Source organism: Catharus ustulatus, chromosome 7 (assembly GCF_009819885.2).
Source record: "Catharus ustulatus isolate bCatUst1 chromosome 7, bCatUst1.pri.v2, whole genome shotgun sequence".
In the NCBI taxonomy this organism is placed as follows: domain Eukaryota; kingdom Metazoa; phylum Chordata; class Aves; order Passeriformes; family Turdidae; genus Catharus; species Catharus ustulatus.
Window position 1 is genome coordinate 22,767,846 of NC_046227.1, and position 20,696 is coordinate 22,788,541.

At 58.9% G+C, this 20,696-nt stretch overlaps 4 protein-coding genes across 5 annotated transcripts in view; 1 reads left to right on the plus strand and 3 right to left on the minus strand.

Annotated features, from left to right (window-relative positions):
• Positions 1-36: 36 nt before the first annotated feature.
• Positions 37-5,159, minus strand: TMEM198 (transmembrane protein 198). Its single transcript, XM_033065230.2, has 5 exons — positions 5,127-5,159; positions 2,983-3,233; positions 2,301-2,876; positions 1,860-2,050; positions 37-1,410 (listed from the first exon to the last, which is right to left on the minus strand). The coding sequence occupies exons 2-5, from the start codon at positions 3,170-3,172 to the stop codon at positions 1,264-1,266; spliced, it is 1,104 nt and encodes a 367-aa protein (XP_032921121.1). The 5' UTR covers positions 3,173-3,233; positions 5,127-5,159; the 3' UTR covers positions 37-1,263.
• Positions 5,160-6,714: 1,555 nt separating this feature from the next.
• LOC116998469 lies at positions 6,715-9,891 on the minus strand. Of its 2 annotated transcripts, none has more exons than XM_033064102.1 (2): positions 9,000-9,891; positions 6,715-7,725 (listed from the first exon to the last, which is right to left on the minus strand). In XM_033064102.1, the coding sequence occupies exons 1-2, from the start codon at positions 9,185-9,187 to the stop codon at positions 6,969-6,971; spliced, it is 945 nt and encodes a 314-aa protein (XP_032919993.1). In that variant the 5' UTR covers positions 9,188-9,891; the 3' UTR covers positions 6,715-6,968. The 2 variants fall into 2 exon arrangements, 1 of the variants encoding a protein (XP_032919993.1); XR_004418408.1 differs by lacking the exon at positions 6,715-7,725 and adding an exon at positions 8,815-8,916.
• CHPF (chondroitin polymerizing factor) lies at positions 8,430-13,536 on the plus strand. Its single transcript, XM_033064099.1, has 4 exons — positions 8,430-8,763; positions 9,899-10,463; positions 10,649-10,831; positions 11,256-13,536. The coding sequence occupies exons 1-4, from the start codon at positions 8,459-8,461 to the stop codon at positions 12,516-12,518; spliced, it is 2,316 nt and encodes a 771-aa protein (XP_032919990.1). The 5' UTR covers positions 8,430-8,458; the 3' UTR covers positions 12,519-13,536.
• Positions 13,537-18,425: 4,889 nt separating this feature from the next.
• ASIC4 (acid sensing ion channel subunit family member 4) overlaps positions 18,426-20,696 on the minus strand; it is a 28,402-nt gene continuing 26,131 nt past the window's right edge. Inside the window, exon 10 of the mRNA XM_033064101.2 lies at positions 18,426-20,569. Within this exon, the coding sequence (XP_032919992.1) occupies positions 20,450-20,569 (120 nt within the window). The 3' untranslated portion in view covers positions 18,426-20,449. The remainder of the gene's footprint in view (positions 20,570-20,696) is intronic.

Genomic DNA, 20,696 nt, shown 5'->3' on the forward strand with positions numbered 1-20,696 from the left:
CACCCCCTGCGCAGCCCTTGGCTTTGCACGCCAGACTCCGAAAGGCTCTTTACTGTGTGGCCGAGGCCTCAGCAGCGTTTGGCACATTTACAAAAGAGACTGAAAAGGGGGATGGCAGCACAATGCTGCGGGAAGGGGGTGCCTGGCAGAAACATGCAGTTCCTGGGGCAGCGGGGCCAGCTGGGCTGGGCTGGGGGGGCTCCCAAAGCAGAGGGCCCCTGGTCCAGTCTCTCCACCATCCTGCCTGCCTGGCCATGGGGAAATCCTGGCTCACTCCGTAATAAGTTAATACAAATCACAGCAAGAGAAATATATACAAGGCGTGAGCCTCTGCCCGCAGCAGTGCTCTGGGCAGGGGCTCCTGCCCTGCCCTGCCCCAGGGTCCCCCGGCCACTATAAAAATCCAGTCGCCAGCAAAATAGCGACGGTCTCTGATGCTGCAGGGGTCCCCGCATCCCTGAGGCAGCCCAGCCTTTGCCCAAAGGCTGGAGCCAGTGTCCTGTCTCCCATCAAAACATTTTGTGGGGGATGCACCCTGCCAGCGCAGCTCCTGCTGGACAGGCACCAATTGCCGGCATCACCTTGGGAACCACCTGGCCATGGCAGTCTCTGCCCCAGGACCACCCCGGTCCAGCTTGGGAAAAAGGAGTGGCGAGCTGCTCTGGGGTGTAGGGAGGGTGGCAAGGGCAGGAGGATCTTCTGAGGAGGCAGGTTTTGGGAAGCACTGCCTGGGAGCTGCTCTTGGGGACAGGATGGGACAGGGCACACATGCTCAGGAGATTCCCTGCTGGGAAAAGGGCCGTGGGACCTGCTCTTTAAGGAAGGGACATTGGGGACAGGCACTTGGGGAGTTGCTGGGGGTGCAATGGGGTGGGGGCAGGCGTGGGGAGCTGCTCTTGGGAAAAGGGAGACTCAAACATGGGGAAATGTTAAGATGCAGGATGAGCGTGCCCGGGAGATAGGGTAACGCACAGCAGTGGGGGCTTGGGGACCCACCACCCCAGCAGAGCCACTCGCACTGCATGTCCATGGGTTCTGGTCCTTGGGCTGAGTCCCTGCCAAAGGGCTTCCCCAGCACCTTTGGGCCCCACAGGCAGCTGGGGCTTCCCCAGACAAGTCCCATGTGTCTCCAAGAAGGGTCTCTCCGTCTGCAGCCCCAAGCTGCATGTGGCCACTTGGGGCCGAGGACAAAGTCCTGCCTGTCTCAGGGGTTCTGTCAGAGCAGGCTGGGGTGCTGGTGTTGCTCGAGGTCACTGGGTTGGCTTATACCCTCACAGCAGGGCCAGAGCCTGTGGTGAGGGGCACGGTGGAGCTGCAGTCATAGTCCAGGTCCACCACAGCATGGGAGCTGGCAATGAGGCTGTTCAGCGACGGTCCTGTCTGCCGCTCTCGGAAACTCTGGATGTAGCTCTGTGAGAGAGGGGGAACAGAAAGTGAGGGGGGCTCTGCTCCTTGAACACTCCACCCCACCCTGAATACTGCCACAGCCCCTTCCTGGTTCCCCTCAAAAACAGCCCAGTGGAATCCCCAGCACTCAGGGTCTCCATTGGCTGGCCACAGCAGGGAGCAGAGTCTTATCCCTCCCCCGGGCATTCTGCACCTTGCCTACTGCTCATTTCTACTATGCCCACAGTGCCCTTGACCAGCAGCTTTCATTTGCTTGCAAAGGCTGAAGTGCTCCATGGTAGTAACACGGTAGTAACCGTGTTGCTCAGTCCCTGGGACACCCCAATCTCATCCCCCAAGGAGCTCAGATGTTAGCTGGTGCCTGGGCACCTCTGCATGCCCCAGCCCACCCACGTGGAGAAGGAATGGCTGTGGAGACTGGGGGAGATCTCTACCCTGGCTGAGGGACTCACGGGGGAAAGCACGTCCCCATCAAAGCGGCGCACAGGGTTGGGCTTGCGGCGGTAAGCAGGCTCGGGGGGGTGGGCTTTGTGCTGGTGGGGTGGTGGGTGGTGGGGTCTCCGCTTCTTCTTCTTCTCCTTTCGGTCTTCCCGCTGCTTGATGCGCATCAGTTGTACGCGGCGCTGCTGCCGGCTGATGATCACTGTGGAGCAAAGGAGCCTGTGAGCACTAGAGAGCTGTTGTGGGACAAGAGCACATTCAAATGATCCCCACAGCCAAACCAGTGCCAGCTTTGTGCAACCAGGCCTCCCCTGGGTGGTGTGCCCACACAGAGTCCTGAACCCTGTATCTGTCCTTGTGAACCCGGTGCTGGAAACATCTACCCCAGTCCCCAGGTTCCCAGCTCCTACACTCACCCTGTGCCATGCCCATCTGCCCCACTCCCCACACACCTTCTGTATGGGAGTAGCCCTCGGCTGTGACCTTCCACTGGACCAGGACACCCAGTGTAGTGAGGAGTGGCCAGATGCCCAGGATGACCCAGCTGTACCAGCACACAGGGCGAGCAGGGGCCACCTTGATGCGCTCATAGATGTACTGCACCAGGAGGAAGAGCTCGATGAAGTAGTCGACAGTGACGGTCATGATGGCGCTGCCAAAGACGGCGGTGGAGAGGGTGGTGAAGAAGCGCTGCCACTGCAGGGTGAGGACAGCAAACAGCATGCCCACACCCAAGAGCAGCGCGATGGGGATCCACACCGTTGGTGGGTGGTAGAATTGCTCCATCACTACCAGCGTGGCCACCGCCAGCAGCAGCCCCAGGAGCAGCCCCACCATGAAGAGGCCAACGCTGCGCACCAGCATGGTGACCAGCCCACACAAGACTCCAATGCCCAACCCAATGCCCACTGAGGCCTCCACGCTCAGCTGTGTGTCTAGCACCCTCTCCTTGTAGCACAGCATGAAGATGATGATAGAGCCGAACATCAGCCCCGTCAGGAACATGACAGCCTTGAAGCAGCGGTAGCCTGTGGAGAGACCACCACAGTCAGGGAGTGGATGGCCAGCACCTCCCAGCTCCCCTCTGCCCTCCTTCCCACTTGCCCCACCAGCAGTTGGGCTGGCCTGGCTCACCGAAGAAGCAGTAGATGATGCCAAAAAGGCAGCACATAGCACACACCACTGAGGGCACCACCTGGTAGCGACGCTCAATTTCCTGCTGGCAGCTGTGCCCCCACTCCTGGCCTGGCTCGTGCGGCAGCAGCTTGAACCGCAGCGTCTGCACAGTTGCAGTCATGGCTCTGGGGATTCCTGGGAGAGGCATCAAAATCTCCACTCCTGCCTCATAGCTCGCCGGCAGAACTGTGTCCCGGCACCCGCCCCACCTGGGGAGAGAGAGACAAGAACGGAGGAACTGGTGGCATGTGCCTGGTAGTGATCCCACCACTCAGCACCCAGCCACCAGAAACCCTGCTCTGTCCTTCCACTACGTCGGTAGGAAGGGAGGGAATGGGGGAACAGCCTCATCAGTGGGGGTGCAAACTGTCACCCAACGTGTGGCTGAAGGGTTGTGCTGTCCCCAGAGAGCCTGCCTGTACCCCTGGGAGCTTTGTGTCACTTAATAATTTGTCTATGGCTTCAATTTTTCTGCCCATGCCTCTCTTGCACCATTTCCCTGTTAGATTAACAGGAGACTTCCACAACTTGGTATTTTCCGCCTGTGAAGTAATTATGCTCAGTAATTAAGTCACCCCTCAGTCTTCTATTTTTATAGGCTAAACAGATTGAGCTCTTTAAGCTTGTACTCCAAGGCATTTTCTCCAATCCTCTAATCATATTTCTGGCTATTTTTCATCTCTGCTCCAGCTCCCACTGTCCTTGTAAAAACAAATTGGGCCTTCACACTAGATGCAGCCCTCCCATGTGAATCCATGGGGCTGGAAGGGCACCAGCTGTAGCTGGCACTGCCCTTAACCCAAGGGCTCACCCGTAATGCGGCGGCTGTGCTGGGATGCTGAGCAAACAGTTACCGGGCCCCCTGCAGCGCCTACACAGACGGAGGGGTCATAATCCCCTGCAAAGACTGATCCAGCTTCAGTTTAAACCTAATTACAGCATCCGTCTGCCTGCTCCCACCTGGAGCCAGTTCTATCCCCCTTCACTCCCCTAGTCCCTTTACAGGCTCAGTTGGTTTAGAATGAGTTTATTGTCACAAATTGTCCCCAGGCCAGCATCACTCTTTCCAAGTGCCAAGTTTATGCGGCCAGTTCAGGACAGCTCACAAAAACAGCGCTCTGGGAAGGAGCTGGGAAGAGGGCAAAGGCTGCAGTCATGGCTTTCTGTTGCCCAGCATCATGCTGCTGCCCAGACGGGCTCCGCTGGCATTTCATCCCTTGCCGACAACCTCCTTCCTCCCTTTGACTGGAGAAGGCAACACTAGCCAGGGCAAATCCCCGTGGGGAAGCCGAGCAAAGAGCCTAATCCCAAGGAAGCGGGCGGGTAGGGAGCAGGCAGCCAAGCGCTGGGCCCCTGCTCGAGCCCCCGGGGGGACGCTAAGCAGGATTGGACTTTACCCGCAGAGCCCAGGAGCGAAGCTCCGGCCCTGGTGGGGAGAGGCGATGGTGTGTGGACCGAGAGCAGGGCTCTGCCGGCCCGGGGAACCGGGGATGCGGCATGGCACGGCAGGCCGACCGGTGCGGGGATGGCACGGGATAGCACGGGATGGCACGGGATGCCGGGCAGGGCTGCGGGCAGCGGCGCGGGCGGCTCGCGGCGCCCATTGGCGCGGGCACTGTTGCTAGGGGAGCCCAGCGCCTGCTCATTGGCGCCGGGACTTACCCACCTGCTGCCGCCCGCCCCGGGCCCCCCGAGCCCCCTCCCCTCCCCGCAGGCCGCGGCGCGGCGGGGGCCGGGCGGGGGCAGCGCCCGGGGCAGAGCCTCGCCGCGGCGCCCGCATCGCCGACCCCCGGCCGGGCCCCGCTGCCCCCGCCGAGCAGCCGGGCCCCGGACCGCCGGGGCGGGCGCGGCGTTGCCGAGCGACGGCCGCAAAGGCCGCCGGGGCGCGGGGCCGCTCCGCCCCTCTCTTTGTTCGGGGCGGGGGTCCCGGGGGCGCTACGCCGGGCCTCCCGCACGCCCATCCTCGGCTCCGCGCTCGCTCCGCCGGACGACGGAAGGATCGGGAGCCAGGTGCCCCTGCCCTTCCCCCGAGGGGTCGGGCGCGTCACCCGCTTGCCGGATGCCCTCGTGCTGCCCACCCCCGCCGCTCCGCCCGCTCCCACCTGCGCTCCCGGCGCGGCAGCGGCGGCGGCCCCGCGGCGCCCGGCGCTCCCGGCGCTCCCGGCGCTCCCGGCCGCGGACCCCGCGCATGGTGGCGGCGCGGCCGCCGCGCGGTGCTGAGCGGACAGCTCCGCTGACGTCACCGCGCCGTCACCGCGCGCCGGGGTGGGGCCTGGGCGGCCGGGGCGGGGCCTCTGCAGGGGGCGGGGCTGAGATGGGGCCAATTGGGGGTGCACTGGGGTGTAAAGCGGAGTGTAAATGATGGGGTGCATTGCGGTGTGCATTGGGGTGTAAAGTTGATGGGGTGCATTGGGGTGTGCATTGGGATGTGCATTGGGGTGTAAAGCGGAGTGTAAATGATGGGGTGCATTGGGGTGTGCATTGGGGTGTGCATTGAGGTGTAAAGCGGAGTGTAAATGATGGGGTGCATTGGGGTGTGCATTGGGGTGTTAAGTGGAGTGTAAATGATGGGGTGCATTGGGGTGTGCATTGGGGTGTTAAGTGAGGTGTAAATTGGGGGTGTACATTGGGGGGTACATTGGGGTGTAAAGTGAGGTGTATATCAGAGGTGCACTCGGGTGCACACTGGAGTGTAAAGTGAGATGTAAAGTGGGGGTGCACTTGGTTGCACACTGAGGTGTAAAGCAGGGTGTAAATTGGGGGATGCACTTGAGCGTACATTGGGGTGCGCATCGGGGTGTGCGCTGGGGTGCCACGTCCTGTGCCATGGCATGTGCCAGGGACTCAGCCCAAGGCTGTGTGTGCAGTGTGGCGCAGCACACCCCGGGCTGGCCCATGTGTGCCATGTGCTCGGCGTGCAGCGGCTGTGAGGGCTGCAAGCTCCTCAGCACGGTGTGCAGGGACAGAGCAGTACAGGATGCAGGGGTGTGGATGTGGGAGCTGCAGGGTAATCTTGTGTCAGGTGGGACCTGACAGTGCAGAGTGCAAGGAGCTGTGCCAGGGCCATGGGGGCTGGACTGCCTGCATTCTAGAGGGGGTAAATGCACTTGTCAGGGGCACCTAGAGCAGCTGCCAACCCCTCCCCCATGAGCAGATGGGAGATACAGCCAGGGCAAGCAGGTGGGGGGACATGGTGCTCTGCAGAGGCAGAGCTCTCTGGAGCTGGCACCTCCTGGCTGTAGCGCCGAGGGACCCCAGGAAATCCTGGCACACAGAGACTCTTGGCAGCAGCTGCCGTTCCCCCTGGCAGCCCCTTCCCAGCCCCATGCCAACACTGGGGAGACAAAGGCGGGAGCTGCAGCTGGCGGGGGGCTGAGAAGGGGCTGCTGGAGGAACGGCACTGCTGCCTTCCCGCTGCTTCCCTACAGAATCTTCCAGGGCTGCCAGGCATGGGGGCCCTGGGCTCAGCCACTGCCAGCAAGCTCTGGGGAGGTGTGTGCTCTCTGCCCTCAGCTTCCCATGCAAGTTTCCTGAGCTCAGAGTGTGGAAACTTCATTACTTTCTCTGATCTGCACCTCTATCTGAATATAAGGTCAGATCAACAGGGACATTTCAGAATAAAACCTTTGATCACTCACATAAAATCATCGGGATTTGTATAAGGTGGGTAAAGTTAAATATTCCAACGCATAAAGGAAATCAAATACATCTATTTCTAATGCAGAATAGGTACAGGTACAGAAAACAGAATACTTTGTGTTTTTTATCATCATGGCTGGTTTTTTACCTCTGTGCATGGAAGATTTCCTTTCTTAACTCTGCATCTTTTTTTCCTTCTTGTATCTCCTCATCCTATCACATTCTCTCTGATTCTAGTTTTTATATCTTCTTCATTAAACTGCCATCCATGTGACCGCTTTTGCCTATTGCTTGTTTTGGTCTATTCAAGAGTAAAAAGGCCTATGAAAAGCAGCCAGGCTTGGATGATGGTTTAGTATCTCAGGGAGGTGGGCTGCTGCCAAACCGCTTTCTGACGAAAACAGGCTGCTTTGTTTTAGAAAATGAAAGAGATCCTGGAGCTGAGTGGGCCCCCATGTGCCCTCAGTGACCTGCAGTGTTCTGCGGCTGCTGGTGCTCCCTAGGGCAAGTGGACTGTGTTTCATGGGGAGGGTGGAATGGACTCCCCACCCAGAGTAAATCCAGAGGTACTTGAGAGTCCCAACGGCTGCAAGGCTGTGGAGGAGAAGCCGTGAGCTGCGAATGGGCGGAAAGGCCCGGTCCTCCTTCTTGTCCTTATTCAGCAATGCCTGGCACTGAGCGGACACGTAGGGCTGCTTGCCTTGCAGCTTCTGGGTTGGATCATTCCTGTGCTGGAAGCGCTGTGTGTGCAGCAAACTCTGCCCTGATACGGTTCCTTCAGTTTTGTCTGCCCCAGGGGCTCTTTCTGGCAGCCGGTGCCATGGTGGATCTATATTGCAAGACAGTTCAGAGTGGGATGGTGACCCGACCCCAGCTGGAGGAGCTCCCTTTGCTCCCGTTTGAAGTACATGACATAGGTCGCTGCTGCTGGTATCTCCCGATGTCTGCCTGCTCTCCTCCTGTCCCGGGATGGTTTGCTTCTGTGCATCCAAAAGTCTTCCAGCCGCCGTTTGCTCTGCTGGTACGCCTGCTCCCCAGGCACCCGGCGTGCCCAGCTGCCTCCTGCAGACAGCAGCCCGCACTGTGCTGCTCTGACCTCAAACGCTCAGTCCCCACTCTCCCCCCACGACTCAGTCACCACCACCCACATCGAGAAGACGACCCTCGGGCAGCGGTTTGGAGAACCTGGCGGTTCGAGCCCACCAAGAATTCACCAGCGCCGCGGTTTGGGTTGTCCCGGGGAGGGAATACACAGCCCCGCAGGGGTCCCCGTGTCCCGGGCACAAAAGGCAGGGGAAATGCGCCCTAAAGTCCTCTCAGGTGCAGGTTCCCGTCGGATGCGCTTTCCGCTCTGTGAGCCGGCAGCCGGGGCCCGAGGCGCTGCCCAGCCGGGGGCACTCACGGCGGCGGGGTGAGGGTCGCGGGGCGCGGGGAGCGGGGCGCGGGGCGCGGGGCACGGGGAGCGGGGAGCGGGGCACGGGGCGCGGGGAACGGAGCACGGGGAGCGGGGCACGGGGCACGGGGAGCGGGGAGCGGGGCACGGGGCACGGGGCACGGGCCAGCCCCGCCGCGCCACCCCCGGCCCGGCCGCTGCCCCGTGGTTTCCCGGCAACCTCCCCCGCCGCCACGCCTGCCCGCCCCGATTGGCCGCCCCGCCCCGTGACGCGCCGGTCGCGGCGCGGGCCATTGGCCGGGGCGGGTGACGGCGGCAGGGCGGGGCTCGCGGGTGACACGTCGGACAGCGGCGCCGCCAGCGGCAGCGGCAGCCGGCCCCGGTCGCGGTCCCGTCCCGGCCATGCGGCTGTCGCTGGTGTTGTCGGTGCTGCGGCCCGCCGGGCCCGTCGCCATCGGCGTCTCGCTGGGCTTCACCCTCAGCCTGCTCAGCGTCACTTGGGTGGAGGAGCCCTGCGGGCCGCCGCCGCGCCCCGCCACCCGCCCGCACCCCGACGGCGGCCCCGCGCCGCCCCCCGGCCCCGCCAACGGCAACGCGGCGCGCAGGCCCAACGCCGTGCCCGCCGCGCTGGGCGCTGACAACTGGGAGCCCCGCGTCGTGCCCTACCGCCCGCCCAGCCCCGGCAGGGCCGCCAAGAAGGCCGTCAGGTGCGGGGGGGCCGGGCCGCGCTGGGGGACTTGGGCCGCCGCTCACCGGGGTTTATCTGGGGGTAGCAGAGGCGAGCTTCAGGTGCCTGCCTTGCTGGGGCTGGGGGGCTTTGCACAAGGCTCAGCGGTATGCTTTGCCCTCCTCTCAGCCACCTAGGGATGCAGATGGGTTTTTCTCACTAAGAGTGCCTTTTCCAGCTGCTTGCTTTCCTCCCCTGTGCCCGACTTCACCTTACCCCCAGCCCGCAGCGAGGACTCTCCTGCCCATGCTGGTGCCCGCCGTGGGAGATTGCCTGCTGCAGCACGTGCTGCCCGGCGCCCTGCGACGGTCCCCTCCTGTCTGAGCAGGGACCCCTCCCGTGGTGGCACGTCCCCTTCCAGTGCTGCAAACGCCAGCCTGCTCCGGAGTCGGCTGCAGCCCCATCCCAGCGTCCCCTGGATGACAGGGAGCAGGCAGTGAAAGGGCCTCCTTGTCCTGGCGAGGTGGTGGGCGGATGAAGGGGGCTGAATGGGGCCACTGTGTACCAGGCAGCGGTTGGGGGACGTGATGGGGGGGTCGCTTCCTGCTACTGCGCCAGACTGGGAAAATTAAACCTGAAACTCATTGTGAGTGCGACAGCTGGGGGCCGTGGTGGGGAGGGGGACACAACCAGCCCCCTTGCAGTCTTCAGCAACCTGTGTGGGGCCTGGCTTCCCTAGGGCTCTCCTGCCTGCCTGCCTGCTTTAGAACAGTATGACTGGCAGGGCTGGCAGGAAGGTGCTTCCCAGTTCACACCTGGTTGGGGTATCTGGTGGGTCATGTCTCTGCTAGAGCTGGATTGTGCAGTCCTGTGTCCTGTGTTTAGCTGTGCTCAGCCTTTTAAGAACATCTGTTTTGAGCTGGACTGGCCAGCTTATGGGAAGGTAGTGTCCCTTTTAGTCTCTGCAGGGGACCTCAGCAAAGTGTTCTGCAGTACCTCTGACACAGGTGTAGTGACAGCTGGTGACACTGGGGTGATGTCTTGTGTGCATGGCTGAAGCCTGGGAGCAGTTCCCGCAGAGGAACCGAGATTGGTGCCATTGGTTACAACAGGGAGGGTGCAGGCTAGGGTGGGCTTCAGTGCCCTAGGGGCCATACATTGTTTTCTTCTTGCAGGACCCGGTACATTAGCACAGAGCTGGGGATGCGGCAGCGGCTCTTCGTGGGTGTGCTGACCTCCAAGAGCACGCTGAACACGCTGGGGGTGGCTGTCAACCGCACGCTGGCCCACCGCCTGGAGCGCCTGGTGTACTTCACGGGCACACGGGGCCGCAAGGTGCCCCATGGCATGACGGTGGTGACGCACAGTGACGAGCGGCCCATCTGGAACATGTACCAGACCGTCAGGTACCTTCTGGACCACTACGTGAACGATTTCGACTGGTTCTTCCTGGTGCAGGATGATACCTACACGGAGGCACACCGCATCAGCCGCCTGGTTGCCCACCTCAGCATTGACACCCACCTCTACCTGGGTCGTCCTGAGGAGTTCATCGGTGGGGACACTGAGGGACGTTATTGCTATGGAGGATTTGGCTACTTGCTGTCCCGCAGCCTCCTCCTGCTGCTGCAGCAGCACCTGGAGAGCTGCCGCAATGACATCCTCAGTGCCCGGCCTGATGAGTGGCTGGGCCGCTGCATCATTGACTACACAGGTGTCAGCTGTGCTGAGGAACATGAGGTAGGTCCTGCAGAAGAGATGGCTGGATCCTGTCCCAGTGTTTTCCCTCCTCCCTGTGGGCTCTCTCAACCCTGAGAGGACTAGCTGTTGCACCCTGACATCCTTTGAGGTTGCTGTGCTGGCATCTGGTGGTGTGGGAGTACAGGTTGGGGCTGGCTGTGACCTATCTCTCCTGGCTGGCACAGGGTCTGCATTACCACTATTTTGAGCTGGGGAAGAACGCAGACCCTGAACGGGAGACCGACCTCCGCTTCCAGAGCGCCTTCACTGTCCACCCTGTGCTGGATCCCCTCCAGATGTACCGGCTGCACAAGTACTTTGCACAGGTGGAGCTTGAGAGAACCTATCAAGAGATCCAGCAGCTCCAGGTGAGGCCTGGCTTGTCTGGGAGGGTCTTGGTTCTGTTTGTCATCTCTGTGTGGTTTCTGGTTTCTCTGGGCTTCTCCCCTGATCCTGCTGTTGGACAGGATCAGCTGAGCTCGTGTGGCTACAGAGGTAGTGGTGCTGTCTCTGGAAAGCTTTGGACCTAGATGGGTCCTGAAGATGCAGTGGTGGTTCAGGATGATGAAGCTGGAAGGGTGCAGAGGTCTGTCACAAAGGCTGAATAGGGGTGGGGAAGAATACCTGAGGTGCTGGACAGGAGTCTGATTGAGGGCAGAGTTTTTCTGGCACTGCTTTTTGAGCCAGCTCTGGCTAATCTCTGAGTATCAGAAATCAGCTTGAGTGCTGCCAGAGCTGGAAGATCTGCTTATGCCTGCCTTGGCTCTCACTCCTCCATCTCTTGTCTTGCAGATGGAGATCCAGAATGCCAGCAGCCTGTCTGCAGACGGGGACCACGTCGCCACATGGCCCATTGGCATCCCGCCCCCATTCCAGCCTAAAACTCGCTTTGAGGTGCTGCGCTGGGACTACTTCACAGAGGAGCAGGTCTATGCCTGTGTGGATGGCTCCCCCAAGTGTGAGCTGCATGGTGCGGATCTGGCAGACGTGGCCGATGTGGTGGCCACGGCCATGGAGGAGCTGAACCGCAAGTACCAGCCAGTGCTGCATGTCCGCAAGCAGCAGCTGGTGAACGGGTACCGGCGCTTCGACCCCACGCGTGGCATGGAGTACACGCTGGACCTTCAGGTGGAGGTGGTCACCCAGAAGGGGCACAGTCGCTCCGTCACTAAGCGAGTGCACCTGGTGCGGCCCCTCAGCGAGGTGGAGATCATCCCCATGCCCTATGTGACAGAGGCCAGTCGCATCAATGTCATCCTGCCGCTGACTGCCCATGACCGGGACTACGCTGCCCGCTTTCTGGAGGCTTACGCGGCTGCGGCTTTTGAGAGCAGTGAGAATGCAGTGCTCACCTTCCTCTTCATCTATGACCCCTTTGAGGCCCAGCAGGTCACCCAGAATGACATCTTTGCCTCTGTGAAGTCCCAGATCACCGAGTATGAGCGCAAGTACGCAGAGGTAAAGATCCCCTGGATCAGTGTTAAGACAGATGCACCCTCCCAAATCAAGGTCATGGACATTATCTCCAAGAAGCATCCTGTGGACACACTTTTCTTCGTGGCTGGCGTGGGGACAGAGGTCACCATTGACTTCCTTAACCGCTGCCGGATGAACACCATAAACAACTGGCAGGTTTTCTTCCCCATCCACTTCCAGGGCTACAACCCAGCAATTGCTTACCACAACCAGGTGCCACCCACCACGCTGGACCTGCTGAGGGACATGGGGCGCTTTGACCGTGAAGTCTTCCATGAAGCCTGCTTCTACAACGCCGACTACATGGCAGCACGCACCCGCATGGCAGGGGATGTGCAGGAGAATGAGGACATCCTGGAGACCCTGGACATCTATGACATGTTCATCAAGTACTCCAACCTCCATGTCTTCCGGGCTGTGGAGCCTGCCCTGCTGCAGCGCTACCGGCACCAGGCCTGCAATCCCCGGCTCAGCGAGGACATCTACCACCGCTGTGTGCAGAGCAGCCTGGAGGGTGTAGGCTCTCGCTCCCAGCTGGCCATGGTCCTTTTTGAGCAGGAACAGGGGAACAGCACCTGAACCCTGGATGGTGGAGGGGCTGGCCCTGCCATGTTATGCCTGCCTGCCCACTCCACTTCTTCTGCCCAAATCTGTCTTCCTTCTGCAGCAGCTGCAGAGATTGCTGGTGTCCAAGCTCGTGATTTGCCCCACTGGGGCTCCCCAGGCCGGGGTCTGCCAGCCCAGGGTGCCTGGGTGTTTCTCAAGCAGCCATGGCTGTGCAGACCCCTGGGCAAGATGGGGTCAGAGTCACTGAGCTGTAAGCTGGAACACCTGTCTCCTCATTCAGAGCTGGTGGCTGCTGGCCCCATCCCTCTGTCTTAGCCCTGCTGCTGAGCACTGGGGAAATGGGCTGCCCTGTCTCTTGCTCTCCCTGCTTAACTGGGGGAATATGGGGCCCAAAGTTCCCCTTCTGCAGAGCCATGACTACCACAGGGCTTGGAGTGATCCCTTGTAGTTCCCTCAGTGTCCTGGGACAGGACTGTGCCCCTTGCTCTTTTGGAGCATTGGCCTGGTTGTGCAGGGAGGAACACATCCCTGTGCCTGCCACAGGCTTGGACAGTGGAGTGGGGCACATCGCATCCCAAAAGAGCAATAAGGATGTTGGTTTTGGGGTTTTGCCACTTGGCAGTGAGCTGGAGTGCTCCTGGCTGGTTGTGGTGTGAGGAACCTGGGGCCCTGGGGCTGGTGGGTATAGGGGGTGCCAGATGGGATCCTGCTGATTTCATGTACCATGAGCTGCTCCCCATGGGAACCATGACCCAGGCCGCTTCGGCCTTCGCAGTATTGCTAGGACGTCGGAGGTCACAGCCCTCAGACGAGAGCCTCCTAACAGAGGTGGGATCCCTCCCCACTGTGGGGCTGCCCTCAGGGTTGAGGGACATTGTGCCTGACACTGATGGGCATAGCAGAGGGTTTGGCTGTGCATCTCCTAAGGAGAAAGCGACTGAGGAGCCGCTCTCTGCTCCTGGTTTGTATTTAATAGGGGGGAAAGGAGGAGGGATGGGGTGCATTTACACTAATAAAATTGAGAGATGTACTGGTGGGTCTGGCTGATTTTCTCATGAGGCAACTATGGGTGTTCTGCTGGGGGTCTTTGTGGTGGTAGGTGCTGGCTGCTGGTAAAAGTTCTGTCTGCAGCTGGCTGGACAAATTCCTTACAGAGATGCTGCTTTCCCCGAGCACCTGCAACATCCTTTACCTGAGCAGGGAGATGCCTGCTTCTTCTTAAGCAGGCTGTGGAGACCACTGCTTTATGGACAGGCTGGCAGATGTTGTGCCAAGCAGACACTTGGAAATACCTGCTTGAACCCCTGCAGGAGTCCTGCGCTTCCTCTGATGCTCACAGTCTCTGGGGCTGTCCTGCTGTAGCTACCTGCTGCCATCACTGGTGGTGTGGCAGGATGCTGAGCCCCCTGATGTGCTGACTGCCTGTCTTCCCTGTTGCCATAAGCTTGTGGGCCCACTGGCCAGTCCTCCTCAGCCCTCTCTATGGGTAGAAAAGCACCAGCAAAGGGCTGGTGCAGCTGTGTGTCTTCCCACGTCGGCTGTCTGTAACAGCCTTTGTGGTCTGTATGTGAGTAATGGGGGACTCTTGGCCAGAGCAGAGGCCGGCTTCTCAAGTGAGGTGAACTCTGCCTTCCAGGATCTGGGATCAGCTCTGAAGGAAACTCCCAGAGACTGGATCTGAGCGCTGTATTGGATCACTGGTGCTGGATCTGCGCTCTCTGCATGGCTCTCACTCTTATTTGGGCTGTTTTACATCTCAGGGCTTCTCAGCACTTGCGTTTTCCAGTTCTTAGTTGCGTAGAACACTGTGGTCCTGTCCTGCACTGTTTCACCACCTACAGTTCCTATTTGCATTATGAGTTGTGGGGACTGTGTCCCCTGCCCATGCTGCCTGTTCTAGGCATGTTTTTAATGACTCCACGTGCCCTTCCCACCAGCCCTTTACTCGTGTTTTACTGCTTCATGAAACACATGTATCAAAGGGACACCCCCAAGAAAATTAACTGAACCTACTCACTATTACTTATCAAGGGCTGCTAGTGCTCAGCAAAACTCATGGAGAGCCCTTGGGCTGTGTGGTATGCCTTTTCCAAGGATACCTCATTCATCTCTTCCTGCTCCAGTCTCTGTATCCATGGTGTAGGAGTGTATATGTTTAAATATAATTTTATTATATTTCAGACAGTAACTGTTGGCTTGTTCTGAGTATTTCTATTTTTGATCTTCCCTGAGCACATCCTTAATTCCCTTCAAGTGGAAATCTGGGGCAGAGGGAGCGAAGCAGATGCAGGTGTGTTACAGATACATTTATCCTCTGAAAAGCAGACCAAGTAGTAAGATGTGATTAGGTATTAGAAGAGTATCCAAATGGTAATAAAGCGGCTTCAAATCAAGTTGGCTGTTAAAAGAAACTCAGAATTGTCATTTAATTATCATGAGACTGTCTAGATAAAGTTGCTCTTGCCTCACTGCTGTTTACCCAGACTGAGTTAGAGATATTTGCATACCTAACGCTCTGCACTCTCAATACCAGCAGAGGCTCCCTGCTCTGACATATGTATGAGCAAATGACAGTGCTTGTGGCACTCCCAGCACCGTTACTGCTCCCTTTTCAAGGGAGCTGGCAGGGTTTGAAGCTGTTTTCGTGTTTGCCAGGCTATTTGCAGCATCAAAACATGATGAAACCTCAAAGAAGGATGTGCAAAACTTTGGAAGGGGGTTGGTGACGCGAGCAAGGTGAGCATTGACTGTGAAGTGAGCACTGTCTGTGCTTACTGAGATGTGACAGAGACCTGTGACAATAGGGACATGGGCACAGGTGCACTCTGCCCCTCTCCTGCCCTCATAGGGCTGGCAGGTGCAGGCAGGGACAGTGACACCTTTGAAAGGGGCAGGAGGAGCGATCCTGGGTGCTGATGTGGGCAGCTGTGAAAACAAGACATTCTGTGATCCCTCTTCAGGCTTAACCAGTACTTTCATACAATGTGTGGATTTTTGCATTTACCAGTTGCAGAAGCAGGGCAGTGAAAGGTCAATTTTACAAATGAGGCAGGAGAAAACTTGTCTCCTGCGTTGTAGACTTCTGCTTCCCTTGAGGAAATTTTTTAAGTGTTACTGGCTCACCACAGCAATCAAGAGAGACATAGCAATTTCCTTTTGGAAAGTTCTTCCAAAGAGACAGTGAAGGAGTGGTTCAGAGTGCTCTGAAGCACAAGAGGGAATGTCTGAATACACTGGGCCTGGGTGGGCACCTGCCTTTCCTCCTGCCTCCTCTCTCATTTCTGCACTGTGGCAAGAAAAGAGACTCAAACTGGGGAAAACCCAAGCTACGGCTGTTCTTACCCCCCACTGTGGTTTGCTTCTCTGTGTGTGCAAACAACAGTGAGCCTGTGAGCAGGAAAGGCAAAACCTGCTTCTCTAGCCCTGCTTAGGTCACTTCAGGCTGGGCTAAACTCTGTGGCAAAGCTACTTCAGCCCCAGCAATATTAATCAGTTTGACGGCTGACCTTTGGGAGGATATGGGAATTGTGGCTGTGCCAGGACTGGAGGGCAAGGAGAAATACAATGTCCTTTCTTCCTGTGCTTTGCTTGGGAAGGGGCCAGGGGTGCCTGTCCTGCAGAGCAGCTCTGCTGACCACAGGCCAGGACCCAACTCCAGCAAACATTTCCTCCTGTCTCTAAGTGAAGGCAGAAGAGGCTGGTCTGCTTGAGGAGGAGCAGACAGGGAGCTGCCAAGCTGTGCCTGCATCCAATGCCTTGGATGTCCAACATACTGCTTAGCCCCTCTGGAGGGTGTGAGGGGCTTTGTTTAGGGCTTTTTTCTGGCCAAGCTCAGGGAAATCAGAACATTTCAGTGAAGAAGGAAAGCTGTAAGTGCAGGCAGAGCTGCTGTCAGTGTGTGCCTGCCTGCAGGGCTTTCCTTCCAAAAGGGGTCATATCTGGCTATGCCCAGGGATGTCCCCTCTGGGCCCACACCACCTCAGCATTGGCAGAATACAAGACCTTGAAGCTCTGGCAGTGGGGGGAAGAGGCAGGCAGCTTGCTTGGACTTTTGATTGCCTCCTTGGTTTTTCCAGCCTCCTTGCCCACTGTCAGGGGCTGAGTGCTTCAAAAGTGGGTGCTGTGTGTCCCTTGCTTGGCCTGACTGATTGGCACCAGCAAGGGGGTCATGGGCAAATCATCAAAGAGCAAATCAGTAAGCCTAGCATTTGCATGTCATACAGACACGCTTAGAGTCACTCCTTTCTCTGGGTGTTGCCTGTCACCATCAGCATCTCCAGGCAGGAAATGCTTGGGGAGGAGATGACAGCAGTTAGGCCACATGTCCCATGGCATTTTGGGTCTTACTTCCAAACACTCTGCTCCCAAGCTGGATGGTTTTTTTTTCATTAAAATGCAGCTTTTCTATAAGAACAGCTGAAATTACTGTTCATGGCAGTAGAGGCATGTTGGAAAGTGCCATGGGGAGATGCCTGCCCCATAGACAGATTCTTGCTGGCTGCTCCGTCCTGTTGCCTACTCCCTTCTGCCACTCCTGCTGTGTCTTCTGGGGTTGTCACCTCTACCGTGACAGAAGCTGTCACCAGCACAGCCGGTCCTGCTGTGATCAGGTACTTGGCATTTGTCCAGAGCACTGTGCTCATTAAAATTAAGGGCCTGTTTCAGTGTAGTGGATCCCCTTGTAATTATGCCCAGCTATTTCATGTGGTTCATTACAGGTGTTTCCCACAGCACTGTGCTGGGTGAGCCCCAGGTGGCAGCATCTCCATCTCTTGGGAGCACCAGGCCCCTGGTGGCCCTTGAACAGGCACAGCATGGGAGGGGGCACCCAGGAGCCACAGCACTGGTGTTTGTGGTTGACCCTGGGGTACTAAACCTGGGTTGTCCCACTGGCCCTCCTCAGCCCAGTGCCATCTGTGCTGGGACATGAGGCATGTCACAGGTGGGGGGTGGTGCTTGGATTCACGGCATCTGCCTGTCCTGTTTGGAGGAGTGGGAGACCCTACAGAAGCTGTGACTTCAGACAGCACCTGGAAGTTGTCAAATTAAAGAACAGAGGTGTGGAGAGCAACAGAGAAAAATATGTGTCAAATCTTCATTAAGGCTCCTGGGAATGATCCTGAGGTCACTTTGTTGGCACAGAGGCCAGGATGAGCCTTGCAGGAAGCTCAGCCTTTCCTTCTGCCGTGCCTCACTCCTGTGCATGGTGCTGGAGGAGCTGGAGGACATCCTGAGGAAGGACCTAATGGGCTCACCAGACAATCCTGCTCTTCTTGCTCAGCTCCTGTGACACATCTTCACTGTAGAGCAGGAGGCACCATGAGTTCTCAGTTACTGTCTTGGTGTGGGTGAAATGATGGGGCATCCTGGAGGGGCAGATGAGTCAGAGTCTGGTGGTAGTGACAAGGGATCTAATCCTCTTACTTGATGATAACAAGATGTGGAGGATGTAGCTACTTCCCTGCTTTTCCCTTTAGCACCCAAGCTCAGTGCTCTTCTCACAGGGCATGGTGTGAGCTGCGGGATGTGGCCCTGTGTCCCAGCTGTACCCAGTTAACTCAGGCTTCTTCAGCCCTCACTGTTTTAGGGGGAAACCTGTGGTGTCTGGTGCTGGCAGCCTTCATCAAGAGGTCAGCTTATATTTCCTACTGTTGTCTCCTTTGTGCTGCAGGGTAGCTGGGGCAGATGCCTTCTCCTTCCTGGAGAAGGCAGGAACTGGACAAGCACCTGTGCCAGGGAAAGCCCCAGCAGGGCCCCCTTCCCCTCCACCCATCCTCTGTCTCGCCTGTTTCAGTTTCACACTGCACCCCTCATACATGAGTGCAGGGCTGTAAAGTGTTCCCTGGGTCCCACCACCACCTCTCCTCTAGGGTGGTGTCTCACCCATCTCTCTGCCCCATCACCCCTCGCAGGCATCTCTGAACCTACTTGTGCCTCTTTATTAAGGGAGCATTTGTACATTTATAAAACAGTGACGCACATCTCTCACGTTCACCAGCACGAGGGCAGTTCGTGCTGGCTCTCCCACCATCGTGCCCATGCCCACCCTGCTCAGGGCCTGCTGCTCTGGCTGGCCAGAAGGGGACACATCCTGCACCCCCCACTTGCTGCAGGAGACCTTGGTGTAAGGCTGGCTGGCATGGCCGTGGCACGTTCCTGGGATAACATGTGGCACCCCTCTGGGGACCCTCCTGCTTGCAGGTTGGCCTATGGGAACCCCATGGGGACATGGCATGGGGTGCCCTGGAGGACTCCCTGGGGAGCACCACTGTGGCTGGCCTGCTGGGAGGCTCGCTGTGTATCCCCCCACGCAGGGGACATGGAACACCACGCAGCTGGGTGCTTGCACCCACGGGGAACATGCTTACACGTGGGTGCATACTTCAGGGGAGCTGTTAGACCATGCATACCCAGAGCCAGGGCTGATGGTGCCCTGGTCCCTGCCCTCTGCCTCCCATGTATGGGGCCTTGAGGGCTGCAAGGATGATGGCTCCTCCTGCATCTATGGCTTTGGGCACAGCACAGCATGGCCATGTTTCATCTGTGGGCACCAGGGATGGGGACCAAACCAGCAGGGCCAGAGGCTGCCTGGCTCAACCCCAGACTTCCCTAGAAGTCCCAAATTCCTGCCCTGGGGTCCCCCTCTGCCAAGTGTGTGTGTTGAGGGGAGCTTTGCCAGCTCGCCCCCCCTCCTGAGATATTTTGGGGCAGTTTGCCCTGCGCTGGTGTCTGCTGCTACAGTGGAGGGGGTGGAGGCAATGTACAACAGGACAGGGGGAGTGCTGCGGGTCCTGCCATGTGTCCTGCTGTGGGTCCCACCATCTCAGGGCAGGCAGGAGGTCTGTGGGTGCCAGTTTTGGCCAAGGCTCCGGCCAGCAGGTTGGACTGTGGCTGGCTGGGTGGTGCTGGGCACGGAGCACCCTCCTAACCATGTACAGTCTGGGGAGGCACAGTGGGTGCTCAGCACCTGGGGCTGGGAGCATGGCAAGGGGTACGTGCACGGTGCAAAAGAGCAGCGACAGGCAGGGGAGTGAGGGCAGGACCCGCCATGCTGCCTGGGCTGTGCTGGGCAGCTACACCAAAGGATGAGCCACTCTGGGCAAGGAAAGGATGGGTTCACAACAGATTGGGGCAGGAGACGGGGGAGGCAGTAGGTTTGCAGTGCTGAAATGATTGGGGGTTATTGGGAGCCAACACTGGAGTGGCAGGGGGAGTCACAGTGCAGGGGTCTGGCTGGGAACAGTGATGGAAGGCCTGCAGCCCTGAGAGACTGCATGAGGTTGGCCAAGGGTAGGCAGATGTTTAGGGGCCTGTCACAGTGGTGGTGGTGGTGGTGGTGCTGGGGGTCAGGGTGGTGCCATGCAGGTGTGGCTGCAGTTGAGGTGTCTCTGGGCTGGCCACAGGAGCCATGCTGCTCAGAGGGGTGCCCTGCAACGCTGCCCGGCCCTGCAGCAGGAAGGGAGGGAGGTGGTTCCTGGACAGAAGGAAGCTGTTCTAGGCATGTCTCTTTCCTGGGGAAAACCATGCAGGGCAGAGACCACCACCCAGGAGGGGTCAGCAGGGGAAGGCTTGGAGGGGCTCACAGGAACCTCGGCTTACCCTCTTCACGCTCTCTGCAGCACCAGAGCCTCTCTGGCCCACACCTGCTGCTCCCCCAAATCCCCCTGGCATGCCCATCCCCCTCCACGCTGTGTGCTTGAAACTGGGCTAAGCCCACGTGCTAGGGGCAAGCAGAGGGGATAGGCAAAAGGGCCGGGGGGCTGCTCCAGTGCCGGTGCTGAGGCAGCTCCAGTGGCATCACTGGGGGCGAACGGCGTGGCTGGTCCTGGCAGTGGGGTGGGGGAGGCAGGCGCCTGTGCCCACCGCACCCAGTGCCGCGGTCCCTCTCCATGAGAATGCTGGGGAGGGGGGTGGCATGGGGCTGCCCCCAGTCCCAATCTTGCCTAGCAGGCGAAGTCCTCGAAGACTCCCTGGTGAGGGTAGTGGTGGCGGTGGTGGTGGTTGGGCAGGATGCCCGCGTTGTAGGCGCCCTCCACGTGCCGACCCAGTGTCTCACAGGGGCTCTGTGGGGATGGCAGTCAACAGGGTGGGCACACCTCTATGCACCCTTCCCCCTCCCTAGTCCCCCCACTCATCACAGCCTGCTCACAGGAGCTCCCCTGCCTCCCTGGGACTGCCCTGACTCTGCAG

Bases quoted from the DNA above. Each gene is read 5' to 3' on its own strand.
- TMEM198 (XM_033065230.2), bottom strand. From the start codon at position 3,172: ATGCCTCTCCCAGGAATCCCCAGAGCCATGACTGCAACTGTGCAGACG. The intron at 2,877-2,982 runs GTGAGCCAGGCC...GTCTCTCCACAG, and splicing joins CATCATCTACTGCTTCTTCG to GCTACCGCTGCTTCAAGGCT. The intron at 2,051-2,300 runs GTGTGTGGGGAG...TTTGCTCCACAG, and splicing joins GGGCTACTCCCATACAGAAG to TGATCATCAGCCGGCAGCAG.
- CHPF (XM_033064099.1), top strand. From the start codon at position 8,459: ATGCGGCTGTCGCTGGTGTTGTCGGTGCTGCGGCCCGCCGGGCCCGTC. The intron at 8,764-9,898 runs GTGCGGGGGGGC...TTCTTCTTGCAG, and splicing joins GCCGCCAAGAAGGCCGTCAG to GACCCGGTACATTAGCACAG. The intron at 10,464-10,648 runs GTAGGTCCTGCA...TGGCTGGCACAG, and splicing joins GCTGTGCTGAGGAACATGAG to GGTCTGCATTACCACTATTT.
- LOC116998469 (XM_033064102.1), bottom strand. From the start codon at position 9,187: ATGGGGCTGCAGCCGACTCCGGAGCAGGCTGGCGTTTGCAGCACTGGA. The intron at 7,726-8,999 runs GTAAGGTGAAGT...TGCTGTCTGCAG, and splicing joins GTCCTCGCTGCGGGCTGGGG to GAGGCAGCTGGGCACGCCGG.